At 43.0% G+C, this 26,214-nt stretch overlaps 1 protein-coding gene across 1 annotated transcript in view; it reads left to right on the top strand.

Annotated features, from left to right (window-relative positions):
* SLC2A3 (solute carrier family 2 member 3) overlaps positions 1-25,921 on the top strand; it is a 165,246-nt gene extending 139,325 nt beyond the window's left edge. Inside the window, exons 2-11 of the mRNA XM_055569921.1 lie at positions 13,233-13,372; positions 15,330-15,422; positions 15,968-16,128; positions 16,675-16,915; positions 17,558-17,720; positions 17,990-18,177; positions 21,354-21,458; positions 21,809-21,910; positions 22,519-22,722; positions 23,485-25,921. Of these exons, the coding sequence (XP_055425896.1) occupies positions 13,358-13,372; positions 15,330-15,422; positions 15,968-16,128; positions 16,675-16,915; positions 17,558-17,720; positions 17,990-18,177; positions 21,354-21,458; positions 21,809-21,910; positions 22,519-22,722; positions 23,485-23,697 (1,485 nt within the window). The 5' untranslated portion in view covers positions 13,233-13,357 and the 3' untranslated portion in view covers positions 23,698-25,921. The remainder of the gene's footprint in view (positions 1-13,232; positions 13,373-15,329; positions 15,423-15,967; positions 16,129-16,674; positions 16,916-17,557; positions 17,721-17,989; positions 18,178-21,353; positions 21,459-21,808; positions 21,911-22,518; positions 22,723-23,484) is intronic.
* The last annotated feature ends 293 nt before the right edge of the window (positions 25,922-26,214 follow it).

A 26,214-nucleotide genomic window follows, 5' to 3' on the forward strand; every position in this document is an offset into this window, starting at 1 on the left:
ACTGTAGCCAGCCAGGCTCCTCTGTCCATGGAATTCTCCAAGCAAGAATACTGGAGTGGGTTGCCAGTCTCTTCTCCAGGGGATCTTCCCAACCCAGGGATCGAACCCAGGTCTGCCACATTGCAGGCAGATTCTTTACCATCTGAGCTACCAGGGAAGCCCAAAGAAGGCTGAGTGCCAAACAATTGGTGTTTCAAATTGTGGTGCTGGAAAAGACTCTTGAGAGTCCCTTGGACTGCAAGGAGATCCAACCAGTCAAGCCTAAAGGAAATCAACCCTAAATATTCATTGGAAGGACTGATGCTGAAGCTGAAACTCCAATACTTTGGCCACCTGGTGCAAAGGGCTGACTCATTGGGAAAGACCCTGATGCTGGAAAAGGTGGACAGCAGGAGGAGAAGGGGATGCCAGAGGATGAGGTTAACATGACAGACAGACAGGGATGACAGAGGTTGGATGGCATCACCGACTCAATGGATATGAATTTGAGCAAATTCCGGGAGCTAGTGAAGGACAGGGACACCTGGCATAATGTAGTCCATGGGGTCACAAAGAGTCAGACATGACTTAGTGACTGAACAACAACAATAGATTATGGCACAAGGAAGCTTATATCTACTTCAATTTTTTCTGGAAATGTTTTCAAAGAAGAGACACTAGTTATTTTAGTATGACCAAGAGTTAGCCAGTTGGAAATGATACTCAAGATGGAAGAGTACAAAAGAATGAGCCTCCAATAGAAACATGATGTAATGAACTTAATTGTATCTCTCCAAAATTCATGTTGGAGTCTTAATTTCCAGTACCTCAGTTATGAATGTATTAGGAGAGACAGCCTTTAAAGAGATGATTGCATTAAAATGAAGTCCTCAGGATGGGCCCCAATCCACTTGTGTTATGGAGTTGAAGCTCAGTCTTCTCTCTTCATGACAAGCCAATTAACCTGAGAGACAAGGAATATCTTTATTCAGAGATCCAACTGACTAAGAGGATGGTTTTCTGCTTTATTTATGCCAAACCCTTTGACTGTCTGAATCATAATAAACTGTGAAAAATTCTGAAAGAAATGGGAATTCCAGACCACTTGACCTGCCTCTTGAGAAATCTGTGTGCAGGTCAGGAAGCAACAGTTAGAACTGGACATGGAACAACAGACTGGTTCTAAAGAGGAAAAGGAGTACGTCAAGTCTGTATATTGTCACCCTGCTTATTTAACTTATTTGCAGAGTACATCATGAGAAACACTGGGCTGGAGGAAGCACAAGCTGGAATCAAGATTGCCAGGAGAAATATCTATAACCTCAGATATGCAGATGACACCACCCTTATGGCAGAAAGTGAAGAAGAACTAGAGCCTCTTGATGAGAGTGAAAAAGTTGGCTTAAAATTCAGCATTCAGAAAACTAAGATCATGCATGGCAACTGGTCCCATCACTTCATGGCAAATAGATGGGGAAACAGTGGAAACAATGACTGACTTTTTTTTTCTGGGCTCCAAGATCACTGCAGATGGTGACTGCAGCCATGAAATTAAAAGACGCTTACTCCTTGGAAGGGAAGCTATGACCAACCTAGATAGCATACTAAAAAGCTGAGACATTACTTTGCCAACAAAAGTCCGTCGTCTAGTCAAGGCTACGATTTTTCCAGTAGTCATGTATGGATGTGAGAGTTGGACTACAAAGAAAGCTGAGCGCCGAAGAACTGATGCTTTTGAACTGTGGTGTTGGAGAAGACTCTTGAGAGTCCCTTGGACTGCAAGGAGATTAAACAAGTCAATCCTAAAGGAGATCAGTCCTGAGTGTTCATTGGAAAGACTGATGTTGAAGCTGAAACTCCAATACCTTGGTCACCTGATGGGAAGAACTGACTTATTTGTAAAGACCCCAATGCTGGGAAAGATTGAGGGCAGGAGGAGAAGGGGACGACAGAGGATGAGATGATTGGATGGCATCACCGACTCAATGAACATGAGTTTGAGTAGACTCTGGGAGTTGGTGATGGACAGGGAGGGCTGGTGTGCTGCAGCCCATGGGTTCACAAGGAGTCAGACACAACTGCGACTGAACTGAACCATCTTGTTGAATATACAGAAAAGTAGAATATAATAGACTGAAAAGCACTATGAACCAATTCAACATAATTAAATGAAAGTTGCTTCAGTCATGTCTGACTCTTTGTGACCCTGTGGTCTGTAGTCTGCCAAGCCCCTCTGTCCATGGGATTTCCCAGGCAAGAATACTGGAATGGGTTGCCATGCCCTCCTCCAGGGGATCTTCCCGACCCAGGGATCCAAATGATGTCTCTTATGTCTCCTGAATTGACAGGCAGTTTCTTTATGACTAGCACCACGTGGGAAGCTCCAGGGTTCCCTGAGGCAGGAATTTATGTATGACTGTAATTTGACAGCCTCTAAACCCTTCAGTTCATATGGTAAAGCGTCTGCCTGCAATGCAGGAGACCTGGGTCCGATCCCTGGGTCGGGAATATTCCCTGGAGAAGGAAATAGCAACCCACTCCAGTATTCTTGCCTGGAGAATCCCATGGACGGAGGAGCCTGGGGGGCTACCATTCCCTGGGGTCGCAAAGGGTCGGACACAACTGAGCAACTTCACTCACTCATAATAACAAAAGTAATAAAAACAAAGAGTAAAGTCAAAGAAAAAGATCCACCATGGAGTTAGAATTGGCTCTTCCCTGCAACAGTTTCACTGATGTTCTTTTTTAAAAATTATATATTTATTTTTGGCTGTGCTAGGTCTTCATTGCTGCTAGTGGGCTTCCTCTAGTTGTGGAAAGTGGGGGTTACTCTCTAACCTCTGTGAGATGCGCGGGTTTGTCAATGTGGTGGCTTCTGGTTGCAGAGCACAGGTTCTCGGTGTGTGGGCTTCAATAGTTGCAACTTGAGGGCTCTAGGGTTCGTAGGTTTCTAAATTTGGACATATGGGCTCACTAGTTGTGGCTCATGGGCCCTAGAGCATGCAGGCTTCAGTAGTTTTGGCACATGGGCTTAACTGCTCTGTCATATGTGAAATCTTCCTGGACCAGGGATAGAACCCATGTCCCCTGCATTGCGACGTGGATTCCTATCCACTGTAATACCAGGAAAGTCCTGACTGATGGTCTTATAAGAAGAAATTTAGGCCCCAAAATAGTTAGCAATAACACACGCATGCAGGGAGAAGGCTGTATGAGGACACAGCTAGAAGCTGGCATCTCAGGAGAAGCCTCAAGAGGAAACCAGAACTGTCAACATCCTGATCTTGAACTTCCAGCCTTCAGAATTGCAAGAAAATAAATTTCTGTTGTTTGAGACACCCATTCTGTGGTGTAACATTATAGCAGCCTGATGTGTGTTTTTTCCACACCACCAGGAAATTCTCTAGTTCTCATCTGACAGTAACTGGGTACTCTACCAATTTAACTGAATTCTGACGCTGTCTACTTGATCATAACATCAGACCCTGATGCCAAAAGTTTGGCCTCTGCGTACCACTGCCGAGTTGAATCTCGGAAACAGAGTTTTGGGTGAAGTAGAAAAGAGTAAAAATAAATAAATAAAATTTTTATTTTTATTTTATTTATTTATTTATTTTAATTTTGGGGCTGTGCTGTGTAGCATGTGGGGTCTTAGTTCCCTGATCAGGATTGAACCCAAGCCCCCTGCATTGGAAGGTTGGGATCTTAACCATTGGACCACCGGGAGGTCCCAAATAAAAATTTTAAAAAAGTAGTAGCTTTACTGCTTTGCCAGGCAAAGGGAGGGACACAATAGGCTCATGCCTCAAAAATGTGTGTCTCAACCCAGGGAGATCTGGTGAGGAGTTTTTAGCAATGGTTCAAGGATGGAGTTGCTGAGAAGGATCAGGGTGTGCACAGGACCTGCGTCCCTTTATTCATTTACTTTTAATTTTTTTAAATTTTTGGCTGTGCTGAATCCTTGTTGCTGTGAGTAGACTTTCTCTAGTGGCAATGTGGGGGCTACTCTTCATTGCAGTGCTCAGGTTTCTCATTGCAATGGCTTCTCTTGTTACACAGCACAGGTTCTAGTCATGCAGGCTTCAGTAGTTGCAGCTTATCGGCCCTAGAGCACACAGGCTTGTGGCATATGGGCTTTGTTGCCCTAAGGCATGTGGGAATCTTCCTGAACCAGGGATCGAACCCGTGTCCCCTGCATTAACAAGCAGATTCTTATCCACTGTACCACCAGGGAAGTCCCCTGTGTTTCTTTGTGTGGCCTCAGATGGTCTCCTGATGATCAGTGGTTCTTGAGGTTATTAAACTGTGGACTTCTCTCTGGAATAAAGAATGTCTCAAGTAGTTAACATTTTCTGTTTGTTGGAATTTTCAAAAGAACTCGGAGATACTGTTTTGTGTATCTCTTGAGAGAGCCAGGATCCTATCTCAAGGCTGCACTGTTGTTGCTTGATTGCTCCTCCCTTGTGTCTTCATCTCTTCTCTTCCATGTCTGAACCTGCCCTTTGGAACTCAGGGAAGGTCCAGAAATGGGGGACACAGAAAGACTTTTCATAGCCAAGAGCCCCACAGGGTCCTGCTCGGTTTCAGTCCCACAGATTCAAGTCTCAGTCTCACAAGACTGCCCCCACTTCAGCTCCAGTTGAAAGTCTGAGTTATCACTTGTGCTTCTGATGGACTGGCTATAAATCAGGGGTTCCTATGAACCCCTCCTTGGGTTCAATCAATGTGCCAGAGCAGCTCACAGAACTCAGAGAACATTTACTTACATTTACCAGTTTATTACAAAGGATAAGAAGTACATAATGAAGAGTGTCGCCTACAAATTGGCACTTGACATCTATCTCTACAAGGATCAAATTATGAGTGGTGTGGGTGCTGACCTTTAACACCCCCTGAAAGGAGTTCAGAGTGGAAATCAGGAATGAGGCACTCTGTGCTCTGGGAGAAACTGGCAGAACAAGTCTTCAGATAGAAAGATATTTTCAGGAGACTTTATGAGTCCAGTTCTTTCATCTCCTCAGATCTAGAAAAGCACGAAAGTCCTTCATGGTGATGTCTGCTCATTGCAGCTAGCAGGAAAAAAAAAAAAAAAAAAAGAATATGTGCTTAATTGCATATACTCCCCCTTCACCAAAATCACATTTATAATGACCTTCTCCCCTACTTCTCTGGAGCAGCTTCTCAGAGCTATTTGAAATGCTGTCTCCAGGGCTAAAGTCCTCATTTTGCCCCAAATAAAACTTAACTTACAACTCTCTTGCTGTGAGCTTTTCTTTTTTTTTTCCAGTCGAAAAAAGGTACATAGGTAGGGCAAGGTCTAGAAAGATGTCTCCATGGAACTGGGTTGCACCACCTTCTCCAAATATGGATAGGCTCACCAACCTGGGAACTCATCAAATCCCTTGTTCCAGATTTTTTATAGAGTTTAATCTGTAGCTCCTCCTTTCCCCTTCCTAGAGGTCAGTGCTCTTGTTATTCAGTCACTAAGTCATTTCTGATTCTTTGATGACTCCATGGACTGCAGCTCCAGTCTCCTCTGTCCTCCAGTATCTCCTGGAGTTTGCTCAAATTCATGTCCATTGAGTCAGTAATTGCTTTCAAACCATCTCATCCTCTGCCATCCCCTGCTGCTTTTCCCTTCAGTCTGTCCCAGCATCAGAGTCTTTTCCAGTGAGTCAGCTCTTCTCATCAGGTGGCCAAAGTATTGGAGCTTCAGCTTCAGCAACATTCCCTCTAATGTATATTTAGGGTTGATTTCTTTTAGAATTGACTGGTTTACTCTCCTTGCAGCCCAAGAGGTCAGTGGCTAGTGCTAAAAGAGTTAGTCCCCTAACCATTTGGTCTCTCTGGTGACTAGCTCCATCCTTAGGCTATCTGAGGGCCGTGCATTTGAATCACTTCATGTGCATAAATTTAGATGTGGCCCAAAGGGTTCCTTATGAATAACAGACATTCCTACCACTAGGGAAATTCCAAGGGTTTTAGGAAATTTTTATGCCAGACATGGAGACAAAGACCACAAATATTTCTCATTAAATCACCCAGCCCTAGCAAACAAACACAGATGGCTTATTTAAATACTTGTTAGATATAGTTGAAACATAAAGGTATATGTGGAAGAATAGTAGAAATAAGACTGAGTGACTGTAAGGAGAGGGAATATATGTGATTTTGAAAAGCAAAGACTTTGCAGCCTGACTGTCTAGGTTCAAATCTGGTCTATAACATGTGCCAACTATGTATGTCAGCCTAGGCAAGTTATTTTCTCATTTAACAAAATGAATTATTTGTGTCCCATCAGAGTCTTTTTCCAAAAGAGTCCTAAATGCAGTACTTGGGTGCAATCTCAAAAGCAATGGAATGATCTCTGTTAGTTTCCAAGGCAAACCATTCAATATCACAGTAATCCAAGTCTATGCCTCAACCAGTAATGCTAAAGAAGCTGAAGTTGAACGGTTCTATGAAGACCTATAAGACCTTCTAGAACTAACACCCAAAAAAGATGTCCTTTTCATCATAGGGGACTGGAATGCAAAAGTAGGAAGTCAAGACATACCTGGAATAATAGGCAAGTTTGGTCTTGGAGTACAGAAAGAAGCAGGGCAAAGGCTAACAGTTTTTCCAAGAGAACGCACTGGTCATAGTAAACACCTTCTTCCAACAACACAAGAGATGACTCTACACATGGACACCACCAAATGGTCAATACTGAAATCAGATTGATTATATTCTTTGCAGCCAAAAATGGAGAAGCTCTATACAGTCAGCAAAAACAAGACCGGGAGCTGACTTATTGCCAAATTCAGACTTAAATTGAAGAAAGTAGGGAAAACCACTAGACCATTCAGGTATGACCTAAATCAAATCCCTTACGATTATACAGTGGAAGTGAGGAATAGATTCAAGGGATTAGATCTGATAGAGTGCCTGAAGAACTATGGACAGGGGTTCATAACATTGTACAGAAGGCAGTGATCAAGACCATCCCCAAGAAAAAGAAACGCAAAAAGGCAAAATAGTTGTCTGAGAAGGCCTTAAAATAGCTGAGAAAAGAAGGTAAAGGAAAAAAGGGAAGATATACCCATCTGAATGAAGAGTTCCAAAGAATAGCAAGGAGAGACAAGAAAGCTTTCCTCAGTGATCAGTGCAAAGAAATAGAGGAAAACACTAGAATGGGAAAGACTAGAGATGTCTTCAAGAAAATTAGAGATACCAAGGGAATATTTCATGCAAAGATGGGCTCGATAAAGGACAGAAATGGTAGGGACCTGACAGAAATGGTAGGGTCCTAACAGAAGCAGAAGATATTAAGAAGAAGTGGCAAGAATACACAGAAGAACTATAAAAAAAGATCATAACCCAGATAAACGATGGTGTGATCACTCACCTAGAGCCAGACATCCTGGAATGAGAAGTCAAGTGGGCCTTAGGAAGCATCACTACAAACAAAGCTAGTGGAGGTGATGGAATTCCAGTTGAGCTCTTTCAAATCCTAAAAGATGAAGTTGTGAAAGTGTGGCACTCAATATGCGAGCAAATTTGGAAAATTCAGCAGTAGCCACAGGACTGGAAAAGGTCAGTTTTCATTCCAATCCCAAAGAAAGGCAATGCCAAAGAATGCTCAAACTACTGCACAATTGCACTCATTTCACAAGCTAGCAATACTCAAAATTCTCCAAGCCAGGCTTCAACAGCATGAATCATGAACTTCCAGATGATCAAGCTGGTTTTAGAAAAGGCAGAGAAACCAGAGATCAGATTACCAACATCCACTGGATCATCGAAAAAGCAAGAGAGTTCCAGAAAAACATCTATTTCTGCTTTACTGACCATGCCAAACCCTTTGTGTGAATCACCACAAACTGGAAAATTCTGCAAGAGATGGGAATACCAGACGACCTGACCTGTCTCTTGAGAAATCTGAATGCGGGTCAGGAAGCAACAGTTAGAACTGGACATGGAACAACAGACTCGATCTAAATGGGAAAAGGAGTACGTCAAGGCTGTACATTGATGTACAGCCTGCTTTTTAAACTTGTATGCAGAGTACATCATGAGAAACACTGGGCTGGAGGAAGCACAAGCTGGAATCAAGATTGCCAGGAGAAATATCAATAACCTCAGATATGCGAATGAAACCACCCTTATGGCAGAAAGTGGAGAAAAACTAAAGAGCCTCTTGATGAAAGGGAAAGAGAAGAGTGAAAAAGTTGGCTTAAAGCTCAACATTCAAAAAACTAAGATCATGGCATCTGGTCCCATCACTTTATGGCAAATAGACGGGAAAACAGTAGAAACAGTGACAGTTAATTTTGGGGGGCTCCAAAATACTGCAGATGGTGACTGCAGCCATGAAATTAAAAGACGCTTACTCCTTGGAAGAAAAACTGTGACCAACCTAGACAGCATATTAAAAAGCAGAGACATTTCTTTGCCAACAAATGTCTAGTCAAGGTTATCGTTTTTCCAGTAATCATGTATGGATGTGAGAGTTGGACTATAAAGAAAGCTGAGCACAGAAGAACTGATGCTTTTGAACTGTGGTGTTAGAGAAGACTCTTGAGAGTCCCTTGGACTGCAAGGAGATCCAACCAGCCCATGCTAAAGGAAATGAGTCCTGAATGTTCACTGGAAGGACTGATGTTGAAGCTGAAACTCCAATACTTTGGCCACCTGATGCAAAGAGCTAACTCATTTGAAAAGACCTCGATGCTGGGAAAGATTGATGAAGGCAGGAAGAGAAGGGGACAACAGAGGATGAGATGGTTGGATGGCATCACTGACTCAGTGAGCATGAGTTTGAGTAAACTCTGAGAATTGGTAATGGATAGGGAGGCCTGTCGTGCAGGAGTCCATGGGGTCGCAAAGAGCCAGACACAATTGATCGACTGAACTGAACTGAGCGCATATTAAGTTAAAGTATAATATTAAAAATGGCCACTAATTTTTTTCATTTTTTTATTTGTGGCTACTGCAAAATTTTTAATTTCATATGTGACTCACATTATATTCCTAATAGTCAGCACTGATCTAGACTTTAACAATAACTTATTGAAGTGACTTGATTAGGAGATGATGTGATTATATTTTGATTTGTGTGCATGCTAGTCTCTTTGTGTGAAGCTAAGTCACTTCAGTTGTGTCGGGTATTTTTGATTTAAGGTAATTCATATAGCACTGGCGTGTGATAAACTTTTGAAGATCTTGGAGGAGCAGAAGAAAATCATAAGGATCTGGAAGATGGGATTAGGTCCTTCAGGATCAATTGGAATGATGAATGGTTGAAACCCTGTTTAGACAGGAAAATCAACATTTCTCAAATTTTTTCTTTCTTCACCCTGAGAGTTTTATTTTCTATTCTGAAAATAAGTAGTGTTTTCAGATTCACAATCAACTCCATCTACACCTAGCCTAATAAAAGGAGATTAATAAATAACATCCAGTGCAAAAGTTGTTCTTTAGGAGGAATATTACAAATACTAGCAAAAAGTAGAATTAACTTAGGATATCTTCAAAGCAATCACTAACTTTTTTTGTTGGGCCTTGAAATACCATTTACATTGTTCTCTTAAAGAGGTAGTTTTCCCTGTCTTTATCTTGACAAGGTAAACGTGTTTACAGCCCTTTGTTTCCAGGCTTTAGGATTTGAGATCTATTTGTTTTCCTGCTTGGTTATCACATTTCCAAACATCTTCCCACAAAGGAACCCGAAACTGGGGTTGAGATTCTCGGTGGCAAATACCTGCATCTGGATCTAAGAGATTTCAGGTCATGATCCCCATTCTTCAGGGATTTCATGCCAGTTCCTCCCCAACAGATTCCATTTTGAAATTTATCCAACCCATTGCCTCCTCCTGTTTTCACTAAAGATGGAAGAACACCACACAGGAATTAAATGACACAGGAGACCCGCTGTAGGACAGTTTGCCGGCCTCCGTGGCTTACTTCCTAGAGGCTGGTTGCCTGAGCTGTGGCTCCTGACTACATGGAGCTTGGAAGCTAGTGCTGCCTGCTTCCAAAGTGCCCCCAAGACCCCACTTCCCCCAACCAATCCCCCCAAAACATCAGCAAACAGTCGTCTTGAGCAACTGTTATCTGTGGCCCAGGATGAGGATTGCTTAACTCAGAGGTCCCTGTCACCTTGGGGATAAGTCAGGTTCCTGATCAGGTTTCTGAGAAACCCACTTGCTCAAGGAGCATTGTCTCAATATGCTCAGCCTACTCTTAAATTCTTGAGATCCCGTTGAATTTCAGTTTTTACCGTTTAAAAATACCATTTAAAAAAAAAGAGTTTTTTCTGTCCCTCTCAGCCACTGAGCCACTTTCTTAAAGGCAGTTTGAGTTTAGCCACGGCAAACAGGTTTCAGATCTCCCTCCCTTTCACCGTCCCTCCTCTTCTAGCAAGAAGGAAAAACCTAAAGGTTTCAGACATCTAAAACTTGACCCTGGGAATTGTTTGACTACCCTGATTTTACACAAATCATTTGAGACAGATATAATTCTAGCCCTTTACAATGATTTCATCTGTCCTTTCAATAAATACGGGGAAAATAATTCTTCTGGAATCACATTGGAGCCTGCTCTGAGTGGATGAAGGGGTCCGAAAGACCTACTTTTTCCTTTCACTGGTGCCATTTGCTCTTGCAAAACAGTAAAGAAAAAATCATTCTAAAGCAAAGGAAAAGAAAAAATAAAGTGATTTACAGCCAAGAATGACATGGTGAGGGAATTCCCTGGTGGTGCAGTGGTTAGGACTCTGCGCTTTCACTGATGAAGGTTGGGGTTCAATCGCTGGTCAAGGAACTAGGATCCCACAAGCTGTGCGGCCAAAAAAAAAAAAAAAAGAATGATATTCTGACACAAATAATAAATAAAAATCAAAGATTAAAAAAGAATGAAGAAAAAGACACGCGTCTCTGTGTGAACCTTCAGGGTCCAGCCTCCAGCCTCCTGGTGCCGCTGGGCACGTACAAGGCTGGCAGAACTGAGGAGGGACCGAGCATCCGAACTGCTCATTTTAGTACATTTAAAATTGAAGCAGTTGAAAATATTTTCCCATCAAACACAGCTTTGTTGTTTTGATTAGAACAACTTATTACTGTAGCTGTAGAAAACAGAGTCTACGATGGAGATGTGTCGTAAACAAAACATATACACTGGACTTCAAAGACTTACTAGGGAAAAAAAAGTAAACTATCTTAATATATATTAATATATATACATACATTATTTGTTCAAATATTATTTTGGCTATCAGGTCAAATAAAATAATTATGAAAATCAATTCTTCTTTCTAATGTTTTCCTTTAAAAAATTTTAATGTGGTCATTTAGAAAACTTATATAAATGGCTTAGATTGAATTTCTGCTGGCAGCGCTGCCATACAGGATATTCTTTGTCCTTAGACTGCTAAACTCAGTTGCTGTGGTAACTAAAGGGGCCTCCTGGCTCAGGGTTTCCTGGAATACAGGGGGGTGACGCGGGGGAGGGGAGGCAGGACTCATGGGAAGGTTTTTTTGGAAGTCACGTTTCACTCATCGCCAGTTTTCTCCGCTAACAGCCAGACTGAATAATACCTTCATTTAGTGGTGATAATTTTGTAACGTATATAAATATCAAATCAGGTGTGACTGAGTTCCCTTCTCTGTCCACCTGAAACTATCACAACATTGTTAATCGCCTATACTCCAATATAGAAGAAAAAGTTAAAAAAAATAAAAAAAAAACTTTTACCCCCCCATAATAAAAAATACCGAATCAGTATGTTGTACACCTAAAACTAATATAAAAATGTCAGTCAATTATACTTCAGTTGTTGTTTTGTTTTTTTTTTAATCCTCATTTAAGGACAGACCACATGAGGTGGTTTGTTTCAGGCCCAGTAGTACCAGTTTGGATTCCAGGCACCCAACCAAAACCCCAAAGGAAGATGCACTCTCAGCAGTGACTCCTCCAGCCGAATTCTACCTCTTCACCTGCTTCTGCCACCCCACCCCCTCCTCCCCTGCTGGGGTTGCTGGGCTACAGATCAATAGGCATTGGGAACTTGACTATTGATAATTTCCCACCATTAAAGGCCTGATATAATTGCTCACCCAACTCTTTACAACTAAACTGTCCCCCTTCCTTGACTCTCACATGGGAGCCACTTCTCCGGCCTTTTATTTTCCTTCATCTTCCTCTGCTCTCATTTTCCTTCTATCTTTTTCCTCCTCCTCTTGCTCACTTCTCTTGTATGGCTTGGAAATCAGATGTGTATCTCACACTTTTCTCTCACAGCCCAGAAGGAATAGGATGTTGGCAGTTCTCTCCAGTTGTGTAAGAAGCAGTTGCCCCGGTCCCTCTTGAATGTTTTAAGTGGAAGAAGGGGCGCACCATTGATTCCTGAGGGCCTGGACTTTTTGACCCTCTCTACTGATGAATCCCCAACTTCTTTCTGATACACAGTTTGTGCTCTGCAAATAAAATACCTGTTTAATGGAACCTTACAACTGTTCTCTCTCTAGATGCTGTCAACATGAGACTAGGGGCAAAACAGGGCAGAGTGGGTGGGATTCAGCTGGGTGGGAAGCGGGGAATGACATTTTCAGGAGTTCGGATTGTGTCCCAGGCCAGCTGATTCTCTGCATCCTGGAACCCAGGAAGAGTTGGTTTGGCTCCTGGATATTCAGGTTTTCTTCCAGGAGAGACTATGCTAAGTCAGAGGACAAGTGGAGCCAAGAGCTCTTCCAATTCTTCCTTCTTTGGCTTTCCTTCTCTCAGACTGTCCTTCCCTCCCCTCCAAGACTGTAGACACAGCCTGCAATCAAAGAGCAGCTGATAAAGTCATAGGATTATGAATGTTTTCTGTTTACATCCAGCGACCTTTGCCGAATATGGATAGCCTTTATTCTCATCTTTTTACGGATTGATTCAATTCTGAGCACTTGCGAGAGCAAAAAATAAAGTGTATCTGCCCTCCCTCCAGGCTTTTTCTGGTAGCATTTTGTCTGTGAAACGTGCTCTTAAAACGGGGAAGGAGAAGCTTTAAAAAAAAAAAATTTTTTTTTGAGTAGGGTGGGGGCAGGATGTGGTTTTCAAAAGCTGGCTTGGGGGGTGGGTTGGGGGGTGTTGCCTAGGGAGGGGGCAGTGTTTGAGGTCTACACGTCTGAGGAGCTCCAGAGATTGGAGGCGGGTAGGGTGGGGCTGGGGGCTTGTCTCCCGGGCTCCGCCCTCCCCGAAGCTTATATAGACGCGTGAGATATAGGCTCGCTACTGAGGACCTGGAGGAAAACTTGCCGCCGATAGAGGACATTTTGGAGGTTTTGCTGCCTGGAAGAGGGGTCTCTGGAGTTCCACTCCTAGATCTTTATCGAAGATTTGAAAAGAAATTAGGGCCATGGGGACCACGAAGGTAAGAGCGATACGGTTACCGGTTATTTTTGCCGGCTTGGGATGCACTCGGAAAGGCGAGCTATACCGGCGTTGGCTGAGCTCTGTTACGCGGAGTCACCTAGCAATCTGGAAGCCTTTCCCATTGCTCCCCCAGCCTGCAGTGCCGCACTTACTCAGTTCTTTTCGGATGTCATGTCCTATAAAGAATTTATCCCAGTTCCGTTCACCTTCTTGGGGTGGGAAAGTCACCTGGAGAAGTTGTGTTTGTATTACACACTTGGGTGTGTGTGCGTGTGTGTTTTCTTTAATACAATTACATGCTTTTGAGGATGTGAAGTTGAGTGTTCAGGGGATCAGGGGCGGTATGGTGGTGTTGATGCTTTAGACCTTGAAAAGACCTGAGGTTTGTTTTGGGGGTGTCGGGTCGGTGTCCAGCCATCATCATCTGTTCTATGACTTACGGGATTCCCTGAATTACCTAAGGAGAGAGAATTCCATGATTGTGAGCGCACAGTATATTAATATATTATTGTGTGTTGTGGATGCGGTATTTGTAGGAGAAAGGCATTTTCACTAAGGTAATTTATCTGAAAATAAAAGATGAGAGAAGGGATGAAAAAGTGGGAAGGCCCTCAAGGATTTAAATGATGAGAGAAAATAAGAGGTTTCTACTAAAAGGAGTGGATGAAGCAGAAAGCGCTGCCCCCGCGGGCCTCGGGGGTACTTAGATGCCAGTGGAGGCAAGGTCAATTTGGGGAACTGTTAACTCCAGGCCTGCCACTGCCTGACTTGATAGGGAAGGGGTTTAAGATGAGAAAGGGTTGGCGGGGGCGGGGAGCTCTCAGGCATAAAAATTGAGCTCTCTTGGGGTGGAAATTAAGATCACACCTACTAGAATTATCCCCGACAAGGTGAGTGATGACTGGGTTGATTTCAGCACAGCCCCCTCACAAAATGTCTCCATTTTGAATTGGGAGTCAGCTTGTTCTCGCCCCCTGGTGGGTGGGTGGGGGATAGCAGGACCTCTTAAGTGAACGGGAAGAATTTCAGATGGGACCAAGGGTACGGTGGTACGGCGGGCGGATCCTGCAGATTCTGTGACCCAGAGTTGCGAGCATCCTGGTGATGACGACACATCACGAGCACTCATGCTTTTGTGGAATTTGGGGTAAGGGTGAGCCTACACTGGCTCTAGCTGGTCGCAGAATACTCTGTTCTCCACAATCCTAGGGCTTTGCGGTCTGCCCTCACAGTTTTTTCTATCCCTGAGCACAATTCTGTGCTTGCCTGGGGATTTACCTGGGGCTGCTGTTTAAATACTTACAAACGGACTAACCCAGTTCTCCTAACTTGTCCCTTCCCAAATTTTGTTATCCAGAATTTCCCCAGGTTTACTCTTCATGCTCATCTATATCACCAGAGAAGCTCTTAAGTTCTTTTGTGTTCCTTATTCACTACCTAAATGGTTAAGTTGTTGTTTTCATACCACCAACCAGCTGAGTTCTAGTATATAAATCTTCTCTTTTTTTAAATTTTTTTTTTTAATTTTATCTTCATGGTATTTTTCTGTTTTAAATTATGAAAGTATATTAACACATTTACAGGAGACTTGGAAGATACAGAACAAAGTTACATATAGTTCCACTATATATTACAATTTTTTTAAGTAGATATATCAAGATTTTTAGTTGGAATTTTCAATATCAAACTCAAAAATTAATTGAATATACAGAAAAGTAGAAGACTGTGGTAGACCTGAAAAGCACTATGAACCAGTTCAACCTAATTAAGATTTATACAATTTTCAGATAACAGCAGAATACAAATTCAAGTTCCCAGAGACTATAAACTGGGAGGCACTGGAACGTATCCAGGGGCATAAAACAAGGTGCAAAAATTTCATGGTGTGTTCTCCTTAATAAGAGCCAGCCATGGATCAAGAATTTTAAGGAATGTTCTTCTCTACCTTCCCCCAGGTCACCGCACCTCTGATCTTCGCCATCTCGGTTGCTACCATAGGCTCTTTCCAGTTTGGCTACAACACTGGAGTCATCAATGCTCCTGAGGCGGTGAGTGCCAGGCAACAAGAGTTTGAGTTTGGAATGGGGAAAGTATTCCTTTAGGTAGGGTTTCCAGAATTATCATGCTTAGACAGACTTGGTAGCTCACTTGGCTAAGACTGAGATGGGGCATGATATTGGTGGGGACCTAATTGAATCCTTGATCAAAGCAAGAGGCTCAAGACAGGGGCTTCCTGCACCCTGGACTGGGCCCATTCATCCTCTCACCCTCTGGTGACACACTTCCCTTATTGTCCCCTAGAGGTTAGTTACAAAGTCGGGGTGCAGGGGTGCAGTGTGAGGTCATCCCTGAACAGAAGTACATCAGTACTACTACCTATTGGCATTTTCAGGACAACTAAGTTATTCAGATCTGGTAACATGAACTCCAGTGTTACCTGTCTCTTCCATTGCCATCTATTTATTCCCTCGACTCTCTACCTAGAAAGTAACTGGAACACTGTTCTCTTAGGGAGGGGAAGATCCTGAGTGTTTGTCTCTTTTCTCATCCAACTGTAATGGTCTTTTCTCCCACCACTCATTTTAATTGGCAGATCATAAAAGACTTTCTCAATTACACTTTGAAAGAGAAGTCAGAAACCCCCCAGTCCAGCGTGCTCCTCACATCCCTGTGGTCCTTGTCTGTGGCCATCTTCTCCGTGGGTGGTATGATTGGTTCCTTCTCCGTCGGACTCTTTGTCAACCGATTTGGCAGGTATTGACCAGAAACTGTGCAAGGAAGGGGGCTGTACTGGTTGCATTGAAGACAAGCATTGAGGCTTAGAGCAGGGAGGTGATGGTGTATTTGAATAAAAAGCATGTGACATTCCCATCAAGGAAAACCAATCCCACAGACCAGTCTCCATCCCCCGCCCCTGCCCCCCAGCCACGTTCAGACATAATGATGAGTCTGGGGTGGAGTGGGACAATTTTAATTTCTAGCAAATTTCTAGCTGTTGGATGCTGTTAGTTTGTGGACAACTTTGAGAACAAATGGCCTTGAAGTGCTTCCTAAAATCCTACCCTATAGCTAGGATGTAGAGGAGAAAATCTGCAACAAGTTCTCTAGGTGAGTCTTATGTTGGCCGAGGTGTAGGAACCATTAGTCCTGATTATCCCAATCAGATATGTTCTGATACTAGAAAGTGCAAAAGTTAGACCAAAAGATGTATGAGCCTGGAGAATGGTAGAGTGACTAGGAAAGAAGGGGAGAGGTGGACTCTGTTTTGCAAATTTCCCTTATCTTTGTTTAATCTTCCAGGCGCAATTCAATGCTTATTGTCAACCTGTTGGCCATAGCTGGCGGCTGCCTTATGGGATTCTGCAAAATAGCAAAGTCGGTTGAAATGCTGATCTTGGGCCGACTGATAATCGGCCTCTTCTGCGGACTCTGCACAGGATTCGTGCCCATGTACATTGGAGAGATCTCCCCTACTGCCCTGCGGGGCGCCTTTGGCACTCTCAACCAGCTGGGCATCGTTATCGGAATTCTGGTGGCCCAGGTACTCTAGAACTTATTGAGTGTTCATTCATGGCTCGTTAAGTGAATTTACACAGATAAAGTCACCAAAAATAATGTGTGGCACAGGGAACTATATTCAATATTCTATGATAAACACAATGGAAAAGAATATTAAAAAAAGGTTCTGTAAATATATAGAACTGAATCACTTTGCGGTACATTGGTACTTAAATCAACCATGCTTCAATTTTTACAAACAAAAAATGTCTGGCACTTATTCAACTACATGTTTCAGATATTAATACTACTAGCGCTCATAGATGGCTGAGGAAACAGGTAGGGTAGAAAAAGAAAAAGCTATCTTTGCCTGTGATAGAAGGCCAGATGATTTTCTGAACATTTTTTTTTTTAATCAATTTGTGGCTTCCCCAGTGGCTCAGTGGATAAAGAATCTACCTGCAGTGCAGGAGACAACAGGAGACTCCAGTTTGATCCCTGGATTGGGAAGTTCCCCTGGAGGAGGAAATGACAAACCACTCCAGTATTCTTGCCTGGAGAATCCCATGGATAGAGGAGCCTGGGGGGCTACAGTCCAAAGGGTCACAACGAGTCAGACAGGACTGAGCAACTAAGCATGTGGCCTATAAAGTATGGAATTTATAGTATTGTCTTTGGTTTCTAGATCTTTGGTCTAAAAGTCATCTTGGGGACTGAAGATCTCTGGCCTCTGCTCCTGGGCTTCACCATCTTACCAGCCATCATCCAGTGCGCTGCCCTTCCATTTTGCCCTGAAAGTCCTAGATTCTTGCTCATTAACAGAAAGGAGGAGGAGAAGGCAAAGGAGAGTGAGTATCCTTCATGCTTTCACTGTAGGAACCTCAGGACTGGTTTGTTTTTAAGATGAGGGTTTTGTATCTGGTTCTTGTCATCTCCTTTCCCTGCCCTCCAGAACCTGAGTGGAGAATTGTCTGATTACTCTAAAGTCACATGGGGTGAGGGGTGAGAAGGCAAGTTCAGGCCAGACACAGGGCTCCTCAGAGTGGCGTTTTCCCAGCTGTCTCATGGGGGCAAGGCATTAGCCAGCACCTTATCTGTGACCTCTCCTCTTCCGCAGTCCTCCAGAGACTCTGGGGCACCGAGGACGTGGCTCAGGATATCCAGGAGATGAAGGATGAGAGTATGCGGATGTCGCAGGAGAAGCAAGTCACAGTGCTAGAGCTCTTCCGCGCCCCCAACTACCGGCAACCCATCATTATCTCTATCATGCTCCAGCTCTCCCAGCAGCTCTCTGGGATCAACGCGGTGAGTGTCCATTCGGGGCAGATGTGTCTGACCCATTTCACTGGAATCACCTGACCATCTTCCCTGGTGACTCAGCGGTAAAGAATCACCTGCCAATTCAGGAAAACGAGGGTTCGATTCCTGGTTCAGGAAGATCCCCTGGAGGAGGAAGTGGCAACCCACTCCAGTATTCTTGCCTGTAAATCCCATGGACAGAGGAGCCTGGTGGGCTACAGTCCATGGCGTCACAAAGATTCGGACGTGACTTAGTGACTAAACAACAACACACCTGACCAGAGGTGAATCACACTGGCCACTGCTCACCTTCTGATATACCCAGGGTCTCTCACAATGTTTGCCTGGTAGTGGTTTCTCAGAAAACGCACATTATCCAGGTTTAGACTTGTCTTTGTATTTATCTTCTAAAGTTATATCTATAATATACGTTTGTGTGGCAAGATGAAAGAATGAAAAATTTCTCACCCTTCGTCTTAGAACTTGTTGTGAACATCTGTCCTCTTCCAGATTTTTTTAACATTATGGAGTATCATAATTTATCTAATTTTTATTCATCCTCTATTTTGGACTGCTTTTTTTCTTTTTTGATTGTGCCTCTCAGCTTGCAGGATCTTACTTCTCCAATCAGGGATCAAACCCGTGCCCCCTGCATTGGAAGTGAGGAGTTACCAGGCCACCAGAGTGAAACTGCTAAGTCCTAGTCACTGGACCACCAGGGAATTCCCAACCACTCGTTTTTAAAATATCCAGTTCTCTTTAACTCTCATCTGTCTTGGATGATGTCATCAATGATAACGTAGGCCATGTAATCCAGGCAGATCTGAGAACTGACACACCTTGGGGTTTTTTCCCAGGACTTTACAACCTGAAATCAGTGTAAACCCCTAGGGAGCAATTAGGAGGTGTGAGGGTACCCAGACAGAGCTGGCCTTACCATTGTGTATATTTTTTACAACTTAGAATAGTAACTGTGATTGTTTAAAGTGTGGGGCTAAATGGAAGGTAGCATCGGGCAGGTAGCCATGATATTCTGTGCAAAAGTCTGCTTCCTTCTGAGTCCTGGGTGTGAGCAGAGAAGGTATTCCTACACCTCTGTCCTTTTGCAGATAAAATATTTGATATATTTGGATATGGAGAACACTCCAGACCTCTCTCTAAGTACCAATTCATGAGCTGAGGATTTGCCATCATAATATGATCAGTGTGATCAAACCATTTTATGACAAAGCAGTTTTGCAAAAAACACGTGATAACTTAAAATAGTAAGTTGGTCTTTAGCCTCTCTCCCTAACGCACCACAAGGAAACTTGTGTTTGTGCTTCCCCTGAGGGATTAGAGGCTATTATATTAGAACCTCGGAGGGAAGATGGTCTGAAAAGTCCTCTCGGGTGGTTCCGATGGATCTCAGTCTCAAATTTCCTCATTTGAAAAACCACTGTAATAAAATGTACACTCAGGACTTTCCGGAACAGTGAAACTGGGACTAGAGGGAGGTGTCCAAGTATAAAACGGGTCCTGAGAAGTCCACCTTCTTCAATTCTACAACCCAGGCACCTGCTTGCCTCCCCCAAGTCTTATCCCTGCAGAACAGGATCAGAAAAAGCCTACCCTGGGAAAGTTAAACAAATGATGGATGAGTGCTCTGCAGGCAGGCCCCTTCCCCCTTCCCTCCTCCACTTCAGTAAATGATGGGTGAAAGTCACTTTTCCAACCTACCTTTGAACAGACTATATTTTCTAATCTCCCTTAAAGGCAGAAGGGTAAGAGGCTGGACAGTGTTTACCCAGCAAAGTAAAACTGGCTTTTGGTAAGATGACGTAGGGGTGAGCTTAACCTGGCTCCAAGGTTCCAGGCAGCATGACTTTATTATAAGTTTGCTTGATGTGTGTATGTCTGAGTTAGGTTTTTGATGTGTGTGCTTTTATATAAGAAGGAGAATTGGCCTAATTATTCATCTCTAGTTTTAACTGTTCAAATGTCTTTCCTTACAAGCTTTATGTTATTAAATATTCTTGGAATTTTTTTAAAAAACAAGTTTTAATTAGCTCACCCTTGCTTCTCTCCCAGAGCAGCAGTTTTTAATGAGGATGATACTACTTATCTCAGTTTCCAAGAGCACAGCCTGAATCTTATTGTGGAAAATATACATGGTTTCTATCTTAGGCTGTGGGGCTTTGAAGACTTGTTTCTGCAGACAGTCACTCTCAGTGTGGGAGTGTATGTTGATCAAAAACTCTGATGAAGAACTTTTCCCTGACAGTCCAGTGGTTAAGACTCAGCACTTCCTATGCAGGGGGCACAAGTTCAATCCCTGGTTAGGAACTAAGATCTCACATGCTGCATGGTGCAGCCAAAAACTAAAAATAAATAACAATAAGAACAAAAGAAAAAAACAGAATGTACCACACCAATTTTTTTTTTTTTTTTAAGTCTGCTGAATAGGGGCTGCCGTGGAGGCAGATATTCTGGGTGAAATCATAAATTCCCAAACCAAGCCTAAGAGCCTGAGCAACCTAGATCCTGTTGCCTTGTTATCTTCAGGTCTGAGTCCAATGTTTCCACATCTCTTAAGTTATGGTAGTTGTGGCAGCCCTGCATATTAGCACATTGTTGACTGAATAATAAGGATAGTATAAATTGTAACTTATTTAATAGTATGCATTCAATTAAAATAATCACTGGTGTTATTTACTAAAACACTTATAAAGATCCAGTGCCTGGAATTCCAGCCCACATTCTAAAAACAAGCAGGCTGAGGTTACCCTTCTGTTTCTTCGCTATCAAGTTGATCCATCAATGCCTGTCATTGTTGGTGGGGGTGGGAGTTGGGGTAAGAGTCTATCGGTAAAGCAGAATTGAAAAACTTAACAGGACTTAAGCCGTTCTATCTAAGTTACTAAAAGCAGACTTCAGGAAGAGACTAAATGGAGCAGTAAGAAAGAGCATAGTTCAGAGGGAAAAAAGGGAACTAAGTAGCTAGAGTTGAAGACAACCTAAGAAGAAAATAAGTTACAAAAGATCATTTGTTTGCAGAAAAGATACTGTGATTGAACAACAACAACAAAAATTGCTGGAAGGTACTCCTGAACTTCTGAGACTTCTGAGTTGATTTTTTGAGGGTTCAGTGCAACTGCTACACACAACTGTATTTCACAGTGGCACCTTTTGTTCCCTGTTAGGTGTTCTACTACTCGACAGGAATCTTCAAAGATGCGGGTGTCCAAGAGCCGGTCTATGCTACTATCGGCGCAGGTGTGGTCAACACCATCTTCACCGTGGTGTCTGTAAGTCAGATGTTTTGATCATTTTCAAGCAGGGTGGAGAATTCTTGGTACACATTCAAGTATAGGTGGCATGTCCTTCCATCTCTCTGCTGCCTTTTAGTTAAACCTTTTTTGTTCTAATTCCCTGTTGGGGAAAAGAGCTATTGAATGATGAGTGATTGAATAGATGGGCAAAGGGAAGCACAGAGGGGACCGTGGAGGATGCTCTTAACTCAGAGCTAGAAGAGAGGCAGTGTGACTATCGCAGGTATCCTGCTGCTGGTCAGGCAGCTTCCAGTAGCTTGTACAATGTCTTCTGAAAAGGAAAGTGACATTGTTTCAAGAGTACTTTTTCTAAATCATTTTTTTAGGTGTTCTTGGTGGAAAGGGCTGGGAGGAGGACTCTACACCTGATTGGCCTTGGAGGGATGGCTTTTTGTTCCATCCTCATGACGATTTCTTTGTTACTGAAGGTGAGTATTCTTTGTAAAGGAAAGGGAGGAGTGGGGAAAGGTGAGGGGGTGGGTCGTCGAGGTTTGGTGATTACACAAGTGAACTTTGAGAGAAGCAATATGTGCAGAGGTTTAAGAAAAGTGGATTTTCAGATAGATAGATAGATAATTAAATTGCTGTCATCCCTATAGCTATATGACATATAGCTTGTAAAATACATGGTCTCATTTCATTCTTAAAGAGATGTTAAGGTCATTAATCTGGTTTTACAGCTGATAAAATGGTCTCAGAATGTGCAGAATCACACGTGTGATCATACTGCTAAGATTCCAAGACCCAGGGCTGCTAGGACTTCCTTGACAGTCCAGTGGTTAAGAATCTGCCTTCCAGCACAGGGAGTGAGGGTTCAATCCCTGGTCAGGAAACTAAGATCCCACATTCTGCATGGTGCAGCCAAAACAAAAACAAGAACAACAACAAAGCCCAAGGTTTCTAGGTCCAGTAACTCCTTTACATCATGGGATAGAAGGAACTTTTCATTATTCCATCAGTCCTCATCTGTGGGAAGCTGGCACCTACCTGGGCATGCTGTCTTTAATACTAACTTTCCTCTGTTCCTTTCTCGTAGGATAATTATAGCTGGATGAGCTTTATCTGTATTGGGGCCATCCTGGTCTTCGTGGCCTTCTTTGAAATTGGCCCAGGCCCTATTCCCTGGTTTATTGTGGCTGAACTCTTTGGTCAGGGACCCCGCCCAGCTGCCATGGCAGTGGCTGGTTGTTCCAACTGGACCTCCAACTTTTTGGTTGGACTCCTCTTCCCCTCGGCCGCGGTAAGTAACTTAAAACTCATCCAACTCATGTTGAAACCAACTAATACATAGTTCTTCTTAGGAACAGAATAGCAATGATAGGCCTTAGGATTCCAAATCAATATTTAAAATCCATCATTTGGTGTAGCATTAACAGCCTGATCCAGAAGGCTCACTGAGGATAGGACGTTAATGATGAGGTAGCTCCTGTTGTAAAATGGCCTAGAGTTGATTTGTTAAATAAAGGAACTAGCAGTGGACATCTAGGATGCATTTCCAATTTCTGTGAGTCTTTTAGAAACCCAGATTTTAAAAAATAATCAAAAGGACTTTGCTGCTGGTCCTTTGGTTAAGAATTCGCCTGCCAAAGCAGAAGACAGGGGTTCGATCCCTGGTTTGGGAAGACTTCACCTGCCACATGCTTTGCAATAAAAGAAGCCCACACACTGAAACTAAAGAGTAGCCCTCACTCACGGCAACTAGAGAAAGCCCAACCACAGCAGCGAAGACCTGGTACAGCCAAAAATAAATTAAAAAATAATGATATTAATCAAAAGTCCTAAAAATTCAATAGGTATTTGGAAATGGCTAGCTTTAATGACTAGGAAAAGGAATGACACAAAATTGCAGAGAAATCTAGGAAGTTACCAATGAAATCATGAGCAAGTCTCTGAAGAGACTGCACTGTTTTGATGAAGTCTAGGGGGGTTATGCCTTCAAGGCTATTGGAAATATGATTGTGAGGGAACTGACTGACTCTTCTGTTCTGTATCTCTTCACCAGTTCTACTTAGGTGCCTACGTTTTCATCGTCTTCACTGTCTTCCTCGTTATCTTCTGGGTCTTCACCTTCTTCAAAGTTCCTGAGACCCGTGGCAGGACTTTTGAGGAAATTACACGAGCCTTTGAAGGGCAGATGCAGACAGGAACCCGCGGTGAGAAAGGCCCCATCATGGAGATGAACAGCATCCAGCCCACGAAGGACACCAATGCCTAAGACGTGCCTCCTACCCACCTCCCTCCCGTCATGTAAAGCAACCTCCCCCTGAGCAAGCGGGGAGACCTCATCAGGTTGTAACCCAGGACTGTTTCTGAATGCTGCTACTCCATTCCTTTCTCATCCACATACTCGATGGGCGCTCAGAGGATCCCAAGGCTGGGGTTAGTCGTTGTGTTCAATGGCTTTTAAAAATTTCATTTCTTGGACATTCTCTTCAGCTCAGGAGAGACCAAGTAAACCTACCTTCATTTCAGGAGGGATTGGCCGCTTGGTTTGTGACAACTTGGCCAGTTCCTGCTCCCTTAGGTTCTAAAATTGCCTCAAGGCATTTTGGGGAGTGGGCTAGAAGGTGCCATTCCTCCAACCTCAGACTCACCAGGAAGCAGGTACACTTAAGAGTGGAGGGCAGAGAGGGATTCCATAAGAGCTCCTTCACTTCCGAACAGCTCTGCTGAGCAAATTAACTTGAGTTTTATTTATTTTATCTTCTGGTTTTATTGCATAAATATTTATTTTTTTAAATATAAAGTAATTTTACCAAATAATGAAAACATAAGGAAATTGAGGTTAGAGGGAGGTGCTTCAAGAGAGGTTATAGGGTGGAAGATTTGATACCGAAGAGGTTAAGGTGCAATAAGAAGGGAAGGATTTAGGGAGAAAGGTCATGCATGATTGGAGGATGCATGATGTGGTGTGTGAGGTTTGCACGTTGCCTCTTAACAATTTCTATCCTTAAGATAAAAACTCTCAACTTTCTCAGAAAAGTCATGTGCCTGTATAAAGAAGCTATTGGTTTCCTTTGGAACTTCTTTCTTCATTTAAGATTATATGTAGTATTACTTGAAATCTAGGATTATTGCTAAGGTGGGCATTTTAGTTAATAGGGGTTTATGGGTTCTAATTTTGGATGGAGTCCAGAGAAGGGACGGTTATTTCTACAAATCCTCTCTCCCCTCACTGGACCAAGCAGCTTCTTTCTCGGTAGTAAACTCACTTTTTAAAAATATTCCTATCACCCATCTGGTGGGAGAGCCTCCCAAGTGAGCAACCAAAAATCTTGGTTCTTGGTAGAGGTTCATTATTTCTTCAGTTTGTTGTTTAGAGGATTTTAGATGTTGATTTTTATTTTGCTTTAAGCCATAGCTTTAAAAGAACTTAGAGATGTTTATAGCTAACTTGGAATTTATAACCTCAGTGCTGGAAAACGATTTTGTTCCTGAACGATTATTATCCAGTTGACGTGTGTTATTACATGAGGGTCATCTCATGCTTGTTTATGTCTGTTTACCATGTCAAGTTACCCTTGTTACCATGTTACCATAGTGTTATGTCAGGTGCCCCCTGAGGGACTTGAACTTCCTGTAGACCACACGTGACGTGTGCGTGAACGTGTGTGCACCGTCACGAAGCAGTTGCTGGTTATCTTGTTGGGTTCCTAAGGCCCCTATTGGGTATAATGTGTTCAGACTTGTGTATATGTAAACAACACTGCCTCTGCTGGGTGGAATCTGCATCAATGGTTTTCTTTGAAACTTCAGAGTTCCATCTCATTTGGCTGCCTTTCCTTGTTGGAGAGGACAGAGAGAACTCCCTAAATGTTGAGACTGAGAGTGGAGGACTCACTCTCCACTCAGACAGCAGAAAAAGACAGGAAAGAGTGTGAGACCAGGACATGATGCCTCATGAGTGCGCTGGAAGGGCGTCATGGGGGAGAGGGAGGCATTCTTAAGGGGACAATAAGCTTCTAGATCTGGGGTGGCGAGAGGGTTTGCTGAGATGGAGGGATTGCATTTGCCACAGCCCATGGCCACCTCCAGGATCATCCAATATTTTTAGAAGTGGAGACTGGGCTCTTCATCCCTCCTTCATATGTTACTTGATCTCCCTTTCCCTCTTTGGTGCTTACATATCTCAAGCCCTTCAGTCAAACCCTTGCCTATGACAGTATTTTGGTTCTAATTTCTCACCATTCATTCCCTCTGGTTGCTGAGGCTTTGGGTACAAAACTCGCAGAGCCTTGGGACAGGGCTTTGCCATAACGGGGGACTGTCCTCCAACTGCACCTCTGCTCCGACTCAGACCAGTGGGTTGGCAATGGTGCAGCATGGAATTTTTTCCAGTTCTCAGTGACCAGGTTGTGAATAATTTCCAAATGGATTTTTTCTATTATTGTTACTACGGTTCTTTGTTTTGAAATAAAATTCTGAATGTACATATATAACATCACAGGCTTGGTTTTTTGTGTGTGTGGGGGCGGGGGGGACCTTCCTCTGTAACAAGTCAGCTTTAAATACCGTGTGGCTGCTCAGTACTTGTTGTAACCTAAATAAGTTTCTTATATGAGAGTTTTGTACAAATGAAAATAGCCATACTCATTTATTATGCGCAGATGAAATGGAAAAGCCTTAGTGCATTGCCTTGCATACTTAATAAATTATGTTGCTTGCTTTCACCAGTGAGAATTCTTCTGATTTTTCTCTTTTCTATTTCCTTTCTCCTCCAATCTTTGATCTC

Source organism: Bubalus kerabau, chromosome 1 (genome assembly GCF_029407905.1).
Source record: "Bubalus kerabau isolate K-KA32 ecotype Philippines breed swamp buffalo chromosome 1, PCC_UOA_SB_1v2, whole genome shotgun sequence".
In the NCBI taxonomy this organism is placed as follows: Eukaryota; Metazoa; Chordata; class Mammalia; order Artiodactyla; family Bovidae; genus Bubalus; species Bubalus kerabau.